This window comes from Equus asinus, chromosome 21 (assembly GCF_041296235.1).
Source record: "Equus asinus isolate D_3611 breed Donkey chromosome 21, EquAss-T2T_v2, whole genome shotgun sequence".
NCBI classification, from domain to species: Eukaryota; Metazoa; Chordata; class Mammalia; order Perissodactyla; family Equidae; genus Equus; species Equus asinus.
Window position 1 is genome coordinate 88,539,438 of NC_091810.1, and position 16,599 is coordinate 88,556,036.

Consider the following 16,599-nt stretch of genomic DNA (forward strand, 5'->3'; position numbering starts at 1 on the left):
CTATTGCCTAATTCAAGGTCATGAAGATTCACTCAGATGTTTTTCTCTAAGACTTTTATAGTTTTAGCTCTTAGATTTAGGTCTGTGAATCATTTGAGTTAATTTTTGTATATGGTGTGAATTAGGGGTCCAACTTCATTCTTTTTTGCCTTTGGATATTCAGTTGTCCTAGCACCATTTGTTAAAAGACTATTCTTCCTCATTGAATTAGTTTGGTGCTTTTAAAAGAGGGATTCCAAAAGCAGTTTTGGAAGGAGTTTTAAAAGAGGAATTCCAAAGATGTTAACTGATTGTTTCAGTAATTCATATCCTCCTAAGGGCATTGTTTTGAAGAGTGCACATTTTTAGTAGTTGTTTATGGCAGTTACTTTAGATGGTAGTTCAGTTACTTTATGTTCATTAATTTTGTCTCCTGTTCCCCTCCAACAATTGTCAGGCCTAGGTATTACAGGCTTTGGGGGATGAAGTTGGTGGCTCCTTTACTTTAAGACTGCTGCTTGTCCTTTTGTTTAATTTTTTAAATATTTTGATTATTAAATTCTTAGTTTGAGAGGACAGGAGGGAAAGTTCAGTGATGATGGAAGCATTCTTTCTTTTGAACTTAAATAATTAGAACATAATTGGCACTAAAATAAAAATTATTTAAAATGATCTGATTATTGAACCATTAGTCTTGCTTAACCTTGTTTGGTTTGAAGTATAACTTGTCATATCCTTCATAGCCACTGAAGAAAGGGGAGAAAGAAAAGAAAAAAAGCAATTTGGAACTCTTCAAAGAAGAATTGAAACAGTAAGTTTTATAGTGCTGAGAATGGCTCTCATAGGTATATCGAGCTGGTAGTTACAGATGCAGGTATGAGGAGTGTAGTGTACCAGTTAGTTATCACTAACTGGCTTACCGTGAGGTTGTTTTAGATATTATAGTGGTATTTTGTGGGGTATGCTTGAAAATAAACTAGTGTTTTGTCCAGCGTCTAGGTTGCTTAGATTATGTGGATGCAATTCAATTGATTTATCTAATGTCCGGAGTCCTGTTTGCAGTGGAAACAATATAGTCACTGAGGTGGGGGTGAGGAGAGGTTGAACTTAGCCAAGAAAGAAGAAATTCTGTGGTTTTGCTGTTGAATTTCCTCCTCACTATAAAAGTGGGCTTTGTATTCCATTGCTTGTGTAGCAGAAATTTGCTCATGATTCTGTTATAGCTGGGAGACTCTCTGATCTTGGTTGTTGGTACTGGCGTCTAATTACTCACCAATATTTCAAGTTATTTGAAGATGGTGCCTGGATAAGTTCTATTCTTATTAAATGTGAACAAACAAATTTTGGCTCATTATTAGTGATTATAAATATTTTCAACAGAATTCAAGAAGAACGTGATGAGAGACATAAAACAAAAGGCAGGTTAAGTCGATTCGAGCCTCCTCAGTCAGATTCTGATGGTCAGCGTCGTTCTAGTAAGTGATGTTTATTTTAATGTTTCTATTTGATTAACTATTCTAAAAACTAAGAGTTGTTTTCTTTTCCCCCTTTTTTAAAGTGGATGCGCCTTCAAGAAGAAATAGATCATCTGGTGGTAATACAGTTTTTTGCTTTTTTAATTAATAGAAATTGTCCAAACTTTGTTTTTTGCAGGTTATAATTTTTTTTTTTTCCTCTTTGCCCTAGTTCTTGATGATTATGCACCTGGCTCACATGACGTAGGAGATCCAAGCACTACTAATTTATACCTTGGAAACATTAATCCACAGGTAATGTTAGAAAAGTAAGATGAATGTGGGCTCATATGCTTTATACTTTTGGAAGAGAACTACTTTGTCAATCACAAAAATAAAGTCAGGAATCTGAAGTAAGCAAATTTGATGGAACTAGATAGTCTCTAAAATTATCCTCTAAAGTTGAGCTTTATTGGTGTGGGCCAAATTGTCTTGCTACAATTCTTAAGGGCTCATCTCTTCTTTCTATAACTGGACTATATTCTGAGTTTGAAATGTTTTACTAGCTGCTGATTTATTTATAAAATCAGGATATGACTAGTGGGGGACAGTATTCTTTTGAGACTACCCTCTTCTGAGGCATAGCTTGCTTCCTTATGGATTTTTTCCCCCTCATAATAGCAAGCTAGTGTTTGTGCTTTCGTTTTTTATATTTTAATTATTTTCCCCGCTTCAGTGTTAATTGTGTTATGGGGAATTTAGTGGTTGTTATACATAATGTGCTCTTTTTAAAAAATTATGTGTTTTAGACTTCATTTCATATTTACCATTTTCTTTTTTCTCTCTTCTTGATTACACTAGTAGCTGGGTGCTGGGAAAAAAAGTGATCATATCTTTTTCTTTCGTTTACAACAAGTATTTCCTCCTTGACCTAAATGTGGTAACCACTGCTGCCTGGAGAATGTTGCTAAATGCCTAAAGGAACCATCGCTGTAGAACAGCATATTTTAGATGCAGGATCTCAAAAGGAGGAAGAGGGGAGGTGAAAGCCACCCAGCCTCTTCCTTCTGGCCACTTGTTTGTGTGAAACAGAATGTTTATGGTCTGAAAAGATTTGTGCATGCCACATGAGGGCAGGATTTTACCCGTGTAGAGGTCCTAGTTTGAATGGGAACTTGTAGTGTTAGTATGTCTTTTTCCATTTTGCAAAAACTACTTTACTTTCTTCTTGCTTGGAATTCTTTTTTTTTCCTTTCTTTTTTGCATACCAAAAAACTCTTCTGCTTTTTAATAGATGAATGAAGAAATGCTGTGCCAAGAATTTGGAAGATTTGGGCCATTAGCCAGTGTGAAAATTATGTGGCCTAGAACTGATGAAGAAAGAGCAAGGGAGAGAAATTGTGGCTTTGTGGCCTTTATGAATAGAAGAGATGCTGAAAGAGCTTTAAAAAATTTAAATGGTAAAGTTTTTATTGTCCATTTATAGAATTCAGACTTTTTTTGGTTCTGAAAAATATTTATAAAAACTTTAGGGAGAATTGACGAGAAATGGAAGGGTTAAAAATGAGAATTAATTCAAATCACGAGAAATCTTTTATTTTCTTTTGAGAGTTAACCAAGGTGACCTTTCTTTTCTTTCTTGCAGGAAAGATGATTATGTCTTTTGAAATGAAGTTAGGTTGGGGTAAAGCGGTGCCTATTCCTCCACATCCGATATACATTCCGCCTTCTATGATGGAACATACGCTTCCCCCACCTCCGTCAGGACTGCCTTTTAACGCGCAGCCTAGAGAGCGGTTAAAAAACCCCAATGCTCCCATGTTACCACCACCTAAAAACAAGGAGGATTTTGAGAAGGTAATTAAAAAAATGTACATAGGGCGCATCTAATTTGTAAATACTAAATCTGGTAGTATTTCTTTTCAACAATTTTTTATAAATTTGTGTGTAATTCTGTTTGGCAACTCTTAAAGAAATAAGTAGATGTGTTCCCTGCCTTAGCCCATGGAAACCTGTATTGAAATACTAGGTCATATTTTTATTTGTGGCTACCATTCCTTTTTTTGACCACTTAAGTTTTTTTCCCCTTTGTCCACTGTTGTATCCAGGTTTGCTTAAGTGCAAAATATCTAATTTTACTTTGTTCTGAGAAAGTGATACTTTGTATTTGGTAAAGTGACTTTTCAATTAGAATAGACCTCCTAAAGAGTTAAAGTGTTTGGATGGCAGCTAGCTAACTTAGTTCTCAAGATCTGAGCTGTTAGATACTGAGAGCATATGTGGTTTTTAAAAGCAGTTAACTACTCTAGTAAAAGCAAAGGGTGAGTATTTTCTTTTTATTAAACATAAAACCAACTTAATTTCAAGTTATAAGAATTTGTTGGTTCTATTATGAGTTAATTACACTTAAAATGACAGGGCTGGTTTTAAAGGCTTGGGAACAAAGTAGCAAACTGTATGGTAAGATGCAAACAGTTAATTATTTCACAAATTAAAATCTTTATCTGATAATTCTCGGTGTAGTACCTATTTCAGTGCATTGATGTGCATTCTGGCAGGAATGTTCTGATTCTTTGCATTTGGTGAACATTTATTGTTCACTGAACACATCCATTTGCATTTATGTAATTGCTTAGTGTATAATTCAAATGCAGTGATTGCCTGCAAAACTTGTGATTAGATGTGTAGTATTTTCAATGCATATGTATATTTTTGCTTGTTACTTGTTAACAATACTCACATATTCTATGTTTATTATCTGATGTGACTTCATATACAGACTCTGTCGCAAGCCATAGTCAAAGTGGTTATCCCAACAGAAAGGTACATGTTTTTCTTTATTATTACTGATCTAAATATAGACAATATCCCCTTCTGAATTAAAAAAAAAATGGTGTTGAGGAAAAGGTAATATCTTGACTGAGCAATGGTTCCTTCCCAGTCCTTTTTGGGGGGATATGTGAAATTCAACTAACTTTAGTATACTTTGCAATTTTATGTCTTTATCTTTTTTGTTTTTATTGTTACCAATGTAGAGAATTTTATAGCTTTAGTAGTTAGAATGTGTTTAATAGATTTAATCTGGAGTTGTTAGTCTAATATTAGACTATTATGATGGGAAAATAGGTCTTTTTAATGTCATAAATTTTGGTGTTACAATTTGACCCAATCTTTTATTTTTTTCTTTGTTTCTGAATTATCTTTGTTTAATGTGCAACCATAGGTTGAGTTCTCCTTACCTAAGGCATAGTTTGTTTTTTTCTAATTGATTTTAAGAAGGAATTCCTATTATTTTCATGAACACTGAACATACTAGAAATTTTTTCACGATAAAGGTGTTTGGAATTCTTTTATTTTCTTTTCTTCCTTTTTTTCTTTTTCAACATAATGTTAAAGCAGAAGAATTCATGCTCTAGGTATGCTCTTGCTCAGTCAAGCTAAGCCTTTTCCCAAACACAGGAACACAACACTGGTTGAATAATAAATGAACACAAAAGAATACCAAATTCTCTTTGACATTGGCCTTGGTGAGCAACACCAGCTGAACTGTCTGCGGCAGCGGGGGACCAGGAAAACATCATGGGATGGATTGGGAAAGTATACAGTTTTTGACCAGACATTGGTACGATCGACTCCAATAAATGTGGTTTTATTATAACTGAGAGACAATTTTTTGGTTTTTTTTTTGTTGTTGTTGCTCAGAATAAGATAATTACCATTTTAAAATAAAATAATGCACTTTAAAATATATCATATTTTTGTACTACACTGTTTCATTCTGATAGAAAAGTCACCCTTTTTTAAATAAGAAATTAAACACACAATCCTTAAGGAAAGAGTTTGATTACAATTCTTTAATAATCTTGAATTCAAGTTAGCAACAGCTAATTGTCAGATTTTGATTTTAAATAATCATATGAAGCATTTTAAAACTTCCTTAAACTTTAAATTTTCTAAAATAGATTTTATCAGTTACAAGCCTGTTTAAAACTATAGTGGGTTTTTTCCCCACTGATGAAGCGCTCACAGAAAAGTATTTTCGTAGCATTCACAAAACATTTATCTGGTAGTAGCTTTACATGTAGCTCGGCTTATTTCTAAACAAAATTTTGAGTATACATTTTGCTGAAAAGTCTTGACTCACCATTTCAATGAATCCTTTGTTTTAAACTTGCTAAATCATTTTTCATCTATCTTTAATACTCAAGTCAACTTGCTTTTGACTTAATTCATACAAGTTTCTGAATATATAGCGTTTGTCCACCTATAATTGATTTTATATATTATGATACATAAAATTTCCCTTCACTTTAATTTGACACGTAACAGTGGGAGTTTTGGAACTGAATCATAACTTTGCATTATCTCCCTTCATCAAAATAATGTCGTTAATTATATGGATGCTGAGAATACATTCTCATTTGGATATCAAGAACTGCATATTTGCAGAGTAATTAATACTTCTGTGAAACAAAAATAGTTTTTAGATTTAAAATGAAGTGATGCTTTTGGTTTTTTGTTTTAACAGTTTGAGGTTGAATTAATAGTTTTAAATATATAGTTTCCCCTTTGTTAAAGATTTAAATCTTCATATAATTTTTTTTACTAGAGATTTTAGTGTCCACTTAAGTAGGTTTGTTTGCAAACGGTGAAAAAATAATTTTAATCACCATGAGATAAATTATTTTATTGTTCATGTACTCTGAAGCAGGGCATAATAGAGCCCCCAAAAATCTGTCTTATTCTATAACTGTATATTTATTTATATTCCAGCAGTTATTATGAACTTAATTTGAGCTGGGAATGCTAAAGGTGTAATTTAGTGTGTGCCTGTACCAAGAGCCAATATCCTTTTGCTTTTCCCACTTGTTATTTATTAGCTCTATATGTTGGGGACTGGTGAAATGAGAGATCACAAGCAGCTTATAGTAAGCTGAGTCATTTTTGCCTGACAGTGTAAATCACTGTCTAAAGTTGTATTTGGAGTCTGATAAAGTATCACATGATTTTGGGACCCAGCTTCAGATTTTAAAACTAAAGGCTTTCTATGAGCCCAACCAATAAAATCACGTATTAAGAAGTTATGTATGTTTATTTTTGGCATTAATATTAGAAAGTAATGGTTATGACAAATGGAAAGGGCATCTCACTCTGTTCCGTATTTTGGAATATTTTGGAAAGAGGACTCCATTTATTTAAGGCTTTGGCAATATAATTGCTTCTTTGATTCATAGTACAGGCAGAATTGTATATATCATGAATTGTGTGAGCTAGTTTGAAGTGTGGTCCAAAGGGATGTTGCCTCATCAAAGGTCAAATTCAATAAAAACTCCATCTGCTATATGTGTACCAGAAAAGCACAGGAGTTGGATGGGTTTTTTATTAAATCAGGCCTTAAACTTGTCAAATAGTTTCACATTTCTACAAATTATAGTCTTGTATATAACACTTCAATACCACCACAAAAGTGCTTGATTTAGGAATATTTTCTTTAAAACTGAGATAGTGTGTAAGTTTTTAGATGGCTATGATAACATGTAAGCTCTAAGTTACTGATTTTATATATTTGCAGCTTTCTCATTAGTTGTGATTCATAACTTAATGTTTTGCATTTGGAAAATAAAATTAAGTGGCATTTAGAAAATTAAGTCTTTATTACTATGAAGCTGTGTTGTGGTTTCCCACCCTCCCTGCACCTTTCCTTCCCCTCCCACTCCCTTATCCCTGTTGCCCCCTTCCCTCTTAATGCACAAGGCATTAACATATGCTCCAGGTTACTTTTTTGGTATAAAATTCTGTGTTAGCAGAATCATCTTTTTCTGCGCAATTATAGTAACTTAGGTCAAGTGTAGTTGTATGTAGTGGTAGGTCTGAGTCCATTTTCTTTAACTGTGTTGTTGTTGTAGGAATTTGCTCGCCCTGATACATCGAATGATAGAGTTTGTTGTACGTGAAGGGCCAATGTTTGAAGCTATGATTATGAACAGAGAAATCAACAATCCTATGTTCAGGTGTGCATTTTTTTTATTATGATAAAATATACATATAAAATTTGCCATTTTTACGAGTACAGTTCATTGGCATTAAGTACATTCACATTGTTGTGTAGCCATCACCACTGTCTTGTCTCCAGAACTTTTCTCTGAACGTAACTGAAACTCTGTACCCCCTAAATAATAACTCCCTATTCCCTTGATCCCTCAGCCTCTGACAACCACCATTCCACTTTCTGTCTCTGAATTTGATTACTCTAAGTACCTCAGATAAGTGGCGTCATACAGTATTTGTACTTTTGTGTCTGGCTTATTTCACTTAGCGTAAGTCTTCAAGGTTCATCCATGTTGTAGGGTGTGTCAGAATTTCCTTACCTTTCAAGGCTGAATAATATTCCATTGCAAGTATATACCACATTTCGTTTATCCTCAGGTGTGCAATTTAAAAATACTTTTGTTTTTTTGGAATGAAAAATATTTCTAAGAATAAAGTTCTAAAAGTATGGGGTTATTTTTGCAGTGGAATGACAAAGCAGCTTTAGTAATTGGATGAAAATTTGCTTGGGTCAGTTTTCCATCTGATTTTGATTTAGTTAATTAAATAACATTGTTTTTAACATTTTCTAGGAGGAAAATGCTTTCCATTATGCTTTTCAATGAGTCTTTCATAAGTGAGATATAATAGAACAAATGAAGTGTATAGGAAATTGTTTATCTTCTGAATAGCTATGGTATCTGAGACATTCATTTGACGCTCTTAAGTTGTTCAAAAACCACTGCTTTTGAAATTATATTTTGGGAAAAATCTCTCCATTGCCAGACACAATATCTGATACATAAGTATTCAGTAAAATTGATAGTAAGACTCAGCAAGATGCATACACACCTTTATTTTAATGTCAGTCATAAAGCCAGTCTGTGGTTAAGGTGAGAAAGGGGGTAGATGGCAGATGGCAGTGGATGAGGATTTCTCTTCAGAGATCTTTGCTTTAGTTTCGTTTAGCACTAAATAGGCAAATAATATTTGTCATTTGTGTATATTTACTTGAAGAGAGTTCTTCATTAAAGAATGGATGTTTAATTTTTTAAATTTGTTTTGTTTTAGGTTCTTATTTGAAAACCAGACACCAGCCCATGTTTACTATAGGTGGAAGCTTTATTCTATTCTACAGGCAAGTATAATCAATTACTTGTTAATTTTGGCTCTTGAGGTATTAAACCTTTCTAATAACATTCTGGACATGTTTATTAGGGAGATTCTCCAACTAAATGGAGGACGGAAGATTTTCGTATGTTCAAAAATGGATCATTTTGGAGGCCACCACCATTAAATCCATACTTGCATGGGATGTCAGAAGAGCAAGAAACAGAAGCTTTTGTAGAGGAGCCTAGTAAAAAGGGAGCACTTAAGGAAGAGTAAGATTTTTTCCTTACCGTTAATATATTCAGAAAAGTTGCTTTAATTAATGGTCTTTACTAAGATGTTGACCCTAAAATAAGATAGTTTTTTTCACTTGTGAATGTTTAAAATAGTAACATCTCTCATCATATGCTTTGTAATTTTATACATCTTGTCAAGTATAAGTGTGTGTCCTTATAAGTGTGTGACCTTGACCTCTTGCTACTGATAAAAATTAGTCATGACCTCTTAAGCAGTGATTCTCTAGCAGTGGAATGCTTCAGATTCTTACAGAAATTACCCCGAGACCCTTAGAATTCTTGCCTTTCTGAATGCAACATAAAGAGAGGACAGATGATTGTATGGCTTAGGGAGGTCAGATGGTTGCCAAGTCTCTCCACACGGTTCGCAGTGTGTGGCCACCATGCAAGCATATGTTGTTATTAGTGCTCAGTCAGCAGTGGTACAGTGCTGTTAGCCTGGTTTAGGAAGCAGAAACAAATTTAACTATTAAACGTTCAGAGAGGAAGTTCTGTATACCTCATGGAAAAAATTAGCTAAAAGAATTTTTAGCATATAGGATTCTGTATAGTCTATAACTCTTAATACTAGCTGCATTGATGCATTGTTTGTGAGAGCATTTGCTAATGGAGAACTGTAGTATTTGAGAGTATATTTGCTTCTGAAGATGTATATTCATCATTACTTTCCTCACAGGCTAAATTTGGTTGTCTCCTATTTTTGTAAATAAAGTTTTTTTGTTAGTTTGTTTTTTTTGTTGAGGAAGATTTGCCCTGAACATGTTGCCATTCTTCCTCTTTTTGCTTGAGGAATATTTGCCCTGACCTAACATCTGTGCCAGTCTTTCTCTGTTTTGTATATGGATCACCACGTGGCACAGCAAGGCTGATGAGTGGTGTAGGTCTGTGCCTGTGATCCAAACCTGTGAACCTAGGCCACCGAAGTGGAGTGTGCCGAACTTAACCACTATGCCACGGGGCCGGCCTTGTAAATAAAGTTCTTTTGGAACACAATCATGCCCATTCCATTCCATGTTGTCTATGGCTGCTTTGGTGTTTTAGCAGCAGAGTCGAGTAATTGTGACAAAGACTGTGTGGCCTGCAAAGCCTAAAATATTTACTGTCTGATCCTTTACAGAAGTTTGTCATCCTCTGCGTTAGCCTGTCCTAATCCTATGCAGAAGTGCTAAAGTAACAGGCAGATGGCCTTCAAGGGAAAGAAAAGAACACGGCAGTTCTTTTTCAGTGTAATGGGCTAATAGGACTGGGACATGCTCAAAGATTCTTGAGAAAAATGCCCATAATTTTAAATTTACTTAATTTGTAAACTAGAAATCACTGGAATCATTTAATTGTTCCCGGAAAAGTATTCTTCCCCATGTAAGTTCTTCAGAAAAAAGTGTATTGTATTTGGGGAACTTAACACAAATCAGACTTAATACAATTTAGTCGTCAGAATTTTATCTTAGTGGGTTTTAAAGAACTTAGTTTATGAACAGAAACTAAAATGGCATTTGAAATTTATGTCTATAAATATTTATAAGTTAAAAAAATTTGTATTCAGACAGAGGGACAAATTAGAAGAAATCCTGCGGGGTTTAACTCCAAGGAAAAATGATATTGGAGATGCAATGGTTTTCTGTCTTAATAATGCTGAAGCTGCTGAAGAAATAGTGGATTGCATTACTGAGTCATTATCCATCCTAAAGACACCCCTTCCCAAAAAGGTATGGAAATGGTTTCTCTTTATGGAACATTTGATGAAGTGAAAGGGAGATATTAGTTGACTTCTTTTTGGATCGAAATTGGTTTGCTTTTTTGCATGAAGAACTTGACTGAAGAAATCTTTCCCTTGCAGTCTTATTTTCCTTCTGCCTGGAAAACTTATGTTAATTGACACAGAAGTTATCAACAGGTTGAAATGTCAATGCGTTACAAATTTTATCCCTGCCAAAGTCATGGTTGTGGTGATGTTGAATTTCTTATAACTCTTCTAAGTAGCTGTGTTTATTAAATTATAGCTAAACATTAGCCTTATGCCACTAATTCCAAAAGATTTCAATATGGAATTTTTTCCCAGATATATTATTCACTGTTGGTTTTTAATCTGTTTTATGTTGTCTTTTGGTATTCTAGATTGCCAGATTATATTTGGTTTCTGATGTTTTGTACAACTCTTCAGCCAAAGTTGCTAATGCTTCATATTATAGAAAGTTGTAAGTATAATGATGTAAGCTGATATTCCTGAAATAAAATATTTAAGGGTAAGGAGTTTATTAAAAGGATTTTGTTCATTAACACCCTAATAATAAATAATTTAAATTTTTTCATAGTTTGTAGAGTTTTGTAAAAACTTGGATTGCGTTCATTGAACTAAACCAGTTTAAGCTAAATTACCGGTTTTTGGGGAATTTTTTGTATCAGTTTTTTGATTAACTATTGATAATAGAACAAATAGGAAAAATTAAAAAATGACTTTATTTTTCTTGCGTATTTAGCTACTTGCATAATGAATAAGCTGAAACAATAGAAATAATGGCAAACATAAAGGCAGAGCATTAACTGTGTATAGACTCGACGTTCTCTTCTGATTGTCATTGTATTGCTGTAGTTCATTGTTCACGTTTTCCCAGGCAATAGGAAATTATGTTTCTGTACTGTAATTAATATATAGCTCTTCCTCAATTCTCCAGAGTTCTTTTTGGTGTTTATTTTATGAATAGGGAAGCTTAGGAAGTTTGGGAATTTGGGTCCTAATGTTAGCTCTGCTATTAGTTTTTTTGCCTTGGAGAAGTCACTTTTTTCCTTTTCCTATTTTATAAAACAAAGAAGTCAGACTAGATGGCTCAAAGTATCCTAGATGTAGAGTTCCTTGATAATCAAGGGAACTAGTTCTTAAGACTTTTAGGGATTTTGTAGGAGATTCAGAATAATAGGAGTTAAAGCAGTTAAATTATGGTTTTAGAGTTTAAGCACCTAGTTCTTGATTTTTTAAAGAATTACTTGATTGATTTATATGTTTTTTTTTAAGTCCACGAGGGGTTTTCAATGGCTAGCATGCTGAAGTGGATAGGGATTTTTAAACAAATTCTATTGTAAAAAATATACTATTTGAATTTCAGTTTTGAAACAAAGTTATGTCAGATATTTTCAGACCTCAATGCTACCTATCGTACAATTCAAGGCCATTTACAGTCTGAAAACTTTAAGGTACGTTTATTTTATTATTTTTGCCCTAGTGTTTTAAACGGGGGATGGTGGCTAGGAAGCACATTGGAGGGCTAGGAAAGTACCTAAGATAAGTATAAGACATAACTTGCATTTTTCAGAAATTATCATTTTAAAATTTAGTGCCATTTTACTTTCAGTATCAAAAAATGTCCTGAATTTTAAAATGTATTATCTAGTATTATTTTGTCAGATATTTGTTTTAGGTTTAAGTGTTTTATTTAAGTATTTTAAATATTAGCCTTCTCTTTTCACAAAACACATTCAGAAGATAGCTTGTTTTGTAATGGTGTATATAATTTGGCTGGATTAGGAACATTCATTTTAGTTACTCGTATTTAGAAAGTATATTGACTTAACTAATTTTTTATAACCTCTTAAGATGTAGATTAATGTTAAGAAAAGCCAAAGTACCTTACTTATAATTGAATAACTAGATATACTTATCATGGGAAGAAGACTTATTAAGGAAATTTCTTAGTTTGAGAAGATGCCCAATGACCCCACCATTTAGGGGATTCATACAAACAACTCCATTTAAAAACTTTTTGACTTTAAATTTTCTCCATAAGTCAGAGCTTATAGAAAAGTTTACAGCGGAGACAGAGAAAAGTGTGAGCCAGAATCAGGAAGTACTTCTTTGAATCATTAGGGAATTCAGGTCAAAACTTGATTTACCTTGATATCCAGCTTTCCTAAGTTTCTCAGCTGGTCTTTCCCAGAATGTGGCCTCAAGCGTACCTCTAGTAGAATGGGACATGGAACTTCAGTGGTCAGGAGCAAATAGTTAGTTTCTTTTTCGTTGTATTTAATTTTTTTCCTTTTAATTAGATGACATTGATTTTTAAAAGCATTTTAATGGTAGTTATTCTCTTTGAATTTTAAAAACAATATCTGGTTAAAGGAATATTCAGCAAATTGTGGTGGTCATTCTCATGAGATGAAGTTTGAAACATACTGCCCTAAATGATAATTCGTCGTCTTTTCCTATTTATTTAGCAACGGGTAATGACCTGCTTCAGAGCATGGGAAGATTGGGCAATTTATCCAGAACCATTTTTGATCAAACTGCAGAATATTTTCTTAGGACTTGTAAATATTATTGAAGAAAAGGAAACAGAGGTAGGCACTCAGTGTATTTGTCTGATTATTTTAAAATGTATTTCTGGGGATGCTGTGGAAGTGTGATAGATTACAGATGTGAGTAACATTTCTTTAGGGAAAATACTTACTGTTTATCACTAAATAGTGACTTTTTTTGCTGGAAGATCTGAAATTACGTATAACAGGAATTCTCTGTTTTGAGTCTTTATGTGAAAATTGGTGACTGGTTTTTTATTTGATGACATGAAAAGATTTATATTACTAGAAGAAAGCAAGTAATAGAGCAATATATAGCATGATTTCATTTTGTTAAACTAAAGATAGCTATATAAGTTAAATATGTACATGAAAAGATGTACCACAATGCTAGCAGGTTCTGTTCATCACCATTCTGTTACTTTTTGCTTCCTCAGTAATTCTTGAAACCTTAATCTTCATTTCTACCATCCTAATGCAGCTATCATAATTTCACTGTGTCTCTTATAAGATCCTCCTAATTGGCCTCCCTTCTCCAACTACATGGTCCTCGTTTCAGTTTCTTAAATGTACAGTGTTTCCTCCTACCATATACCCTTATACATGTTCTTCCCTCTTTCTGGAAGTCTCCTTTTTACCTGAGATCCTTCAGATCTCAGTTTAAGCATAGCTTCATTGAGCCTTCTCAGAACTCTTTGGGTGAAACCTACTTATTATACACTGTAATAGTACAATATACCTCTTTGTTGTAGCAGTCATCATAGTTGCGGTTATATATATATTGTCGTGATTATCTGATTGCCTGGCTCATATTCCCACCCCAGTTCTGTCCCCCCTCCTCCAACTTCCCCCCATTCTACAAAGCTCTGACAGGAGGGACCAAGCTCATTTCTGCTCGTCATTCTATCCTCAGTACTGGATGATAAATTATGTTCTTATTATGTCCTCACATTGTAGCTAGGAATGTGGCTATCCAGCTGGTTGGTTTATACTGGATTGCAAATTAATCTTGTAACAATATGACTTTAGCAATATTACAATAGTATGTGTGTTTCCATAGGATGTACCAGATGACCTTGATGGTGCCCCTATTGAGGAAGAGCTTGATGGTGCACCTCTAGAAGATGTGGATGGAATTCCTATTGATGCTACTCCCATTGATGATCTCGATGGAGTCCCTATAAAGAGTCTTGATGATGATCTTGATGGAGTGCCTTGTAAGTTCAAATTTCAAACTGATTATATCTAGCTAATAAGTCTGATTCCCAGAACTCTTTAATTTACATACATGCTGATATGGAAAAAGGTTACAATTTCTGATTAAGGTGTCAGTCATTAACTTTTTTCTGTCTTTTATTTATTTCTGACTTTGCAAAATTCAAATACCCAGTTATACATTTGACTGTGCCAAGAAGGTTTTCTTTCTGATCATGTGTCTTTTATTATTAGTTTTCCTAACTTACAGGTTCAGTTTTCCTGACTGCCTAAAATCATTTTTGGAAGTAGGAAGTGTACACAATGTTCAGTACATTTGAATTATATGTTAAAATATTGAATAATATATTCTATAGTTTAAACAATAATTAAGTAAAGATAATAAGGATTTTTTTACTTCCTCCACTTTTGCATTTGCTTGAAATAATAATAACCTGAATGTTCTCAGTTGATATATATATATATACACTATTTAAAAATTGGACCTCAGATGCAGAGAATTGGATTAGTCACGATACTTAATCTTGACACTAGCATTTTAGTCCATGTGTGGCCTTATTTTATTTTACTTTTTAGTAATATAGTGAATACCCATGAACTCTTTTAAGTTAGGTCATCCTTAGTAGTCAGGGTTAATAGCTCATCTTTCCTCAATAGTGGATGCAGCTGAAGACTCAAAGAAGAATGAGCCTATATTTAAAGTTGCCCCATCAAAATGGGAAGCTGTAGATGAATCTGAATTGGAAGCACAGGGTGAGTAAAACTATAAGTATTAAGCTTTAAAAAATTGAGTACTTTAATTATTGGTGCGTGTGTATGTTTTCCCTTTATATTTTATAGTATGTTTCAACCTTAAGACCCAGTGTTATCATATTTTATTGTCTAGGTTTTCATTGTGGTTGCTGTTATAATTTTCTTAGGTCCTTTGGTTTGGATGCTTTGAGAGGAATCAGAGAAATCACTAAAGACATTTCAGGTTAAGGCATTTCAGTAGAAAATGTAGAAGGGAAGCTATACCTATTTGGAAATCTACTTAGACGTCAGTTTCAGAGAAACCAAGCTTTGACTCTCCCGTAATGCTTCACCTGTTAGATTCAGTTTAGACCTGCCTTTCATACTTACTTGGACATGTATCCTAGGCTTATAATCTGTAATTGTTAATATTTTTAGATTCTAATGAAATAAATCCTACCATCCTGCACAGAAATAAGGAGACATTGTGTCGTTTTGTGAATTTGAATAAAATTGTAGTGTCGGTGTGAGGAAAGAAATAGATTTAGCACATGGGAATGGCTGTTCAAATAGATATAGATAACTTCTGTAATACAAACTTTCAGTTCTAAAGTTGGGCTTCTACTATGCTACTGCAAAAACGCTAATTTACCTTATGGAATTACATCCTTTCTTTCCTTCTGTTCAGCTGTAACAACTTCTAAATGGGAGTTATTTGACCAGCATGAAGAATCAGAAGAAGAAGAAAATCAAAAGTAAGAATCTAAGTTTCAAATATACTCACTTTCTTATTGCATATATGCTCCTTTTTTCATTAAGAGATATGCTTGAAATAATAGTGAAGAGGAAAACTTCACTCAGAAAAACTTGAGGATCATTTTTAGTTCTCCGTTGTTTTCCCACTGAATAAAGAACTTTTGATTTCTGGTCTTGATGCATCTGGTTTCACTGTGCTTTTGAGTTTATTTCTCTGCACTAGGTTATATGTTCTCACTTTGTAGTTACTAATTGGTCACATGTATTTATTTCAAATCTTAGCTGTCAAGTATTGTTTTGGCTCCACAAAAAGTGATTTTTAAAATGTGAATGGGAAGGTCATGTTCTTTTTCTTTTGGGTTTACATTGCTAAGAAAAATATTGTATTATGATCATTCCGTTATGTTATTTAAATACCTCAGAAGAACTGAGTAAATAAAGGAAAAAAACTTTTCCTTTAACCTATAGAGAAATTATCATTTTGAATTTTGCTCTTCGGTTATTACCCCAAAATTGTTTTTGCATTTAATACTGACTGTGATTATAGGAATTCTTACCTCTGAATTCTCCTGCAAGTTTATATTGGCAGTTTTTAGATAGCACTTGACACCTTTTTAAATCAATGTAAAGGAAGTTAATTTTTTAAGCAGGAAAAGAGATGACTTCAAGAACACAAAGCAGAGGCTTCTGTTTTTTGAAAAAATCTTCTTCTGTTCTTCTTCAATGGAAGAGTGAGCAAAGGG

At 33.5% G+C, this 16,599-nt stretch overlaps 1 protein-coding gene across 13 annotated transcripts in view; it reads left to right on the forward strand.

Moving 5' to 3' along the window:
* The window catches only part of U2SURP (U2 snRNP associated SURP domain containing), a 46,201-nt gene that overhangs the window by 15,174 nt on the left and 14,428 nt on the right, over window positions 1–16,599 (forward strand). For 4 of the 13 annotated variants that reach the window (XM_070493473.1, XM_070493476.1, XM_070493474.1 and 1 more), the window contains exons 7-23: window positions 723–790; window positions 1,360–1,454; window positions 1,538–1,570; window positions 1,666–1,748; window positions 2,728–2,893; window positions 3,079–3,290; window positions 4,213–4,256; window positions 7,340–7,444; window positions 8,532–8,598; window positions 8,679–8,842; window positions 10,410–10,572; window positions 10,982–11,061; window positions 11,968–12,055; window positions 13,073–13,195; window positions 14,214–14,370; window positions 15,026–15,121; window positions 15,789–15,855. In XM_070493473.1, coding sequence (XP_070349574.1) covers window positions 723–790; window positions 1,360–1,454; window positions 1,538–1,570; window positions 1,666–1,748; window positions 2,728–2,893; window positions 3,079–3,290; window positions 4,213–4,256; window positions 7,340–7,444; window positions 8,532–8,598; window positions 8,679–8,842; window positions 10,410–10,572; window positions 10,982–11,061; window positions 11,968–12,055; window positions 13,073–13,195; window positions 14,214–14,370; window positions 15,026–15,121; window positions 15,789–15,855 — 1,811 coding nt within the window. Of the gene's footprint in view, window positions 1–722; window positions 791–1,359; window positions 1,455–1,537; window positions 1,574–1,665; window positions 1,749–2,727; window positions 2,894–3,078; window positions 3,291–4,212; window positions 4,257–7,339; window positions 7,445–8,531; window positions 8,603–8,678; window positions 8,843–10,409; window positions 10,573–10,981; window positions 11,062–11,967; window positions 12,056–13,072; window positions 13,196–14,213; window positions 14,371–15,025; window positions 15,122–15,788; window positions 15,856–16,599 lie in introns of all 13 variants that reach the window. The other 9 variants (XM_070493468.1, XM_070493475.1, XM_070493472.1 and 6 more) reach the window with 5 other exon arrangements.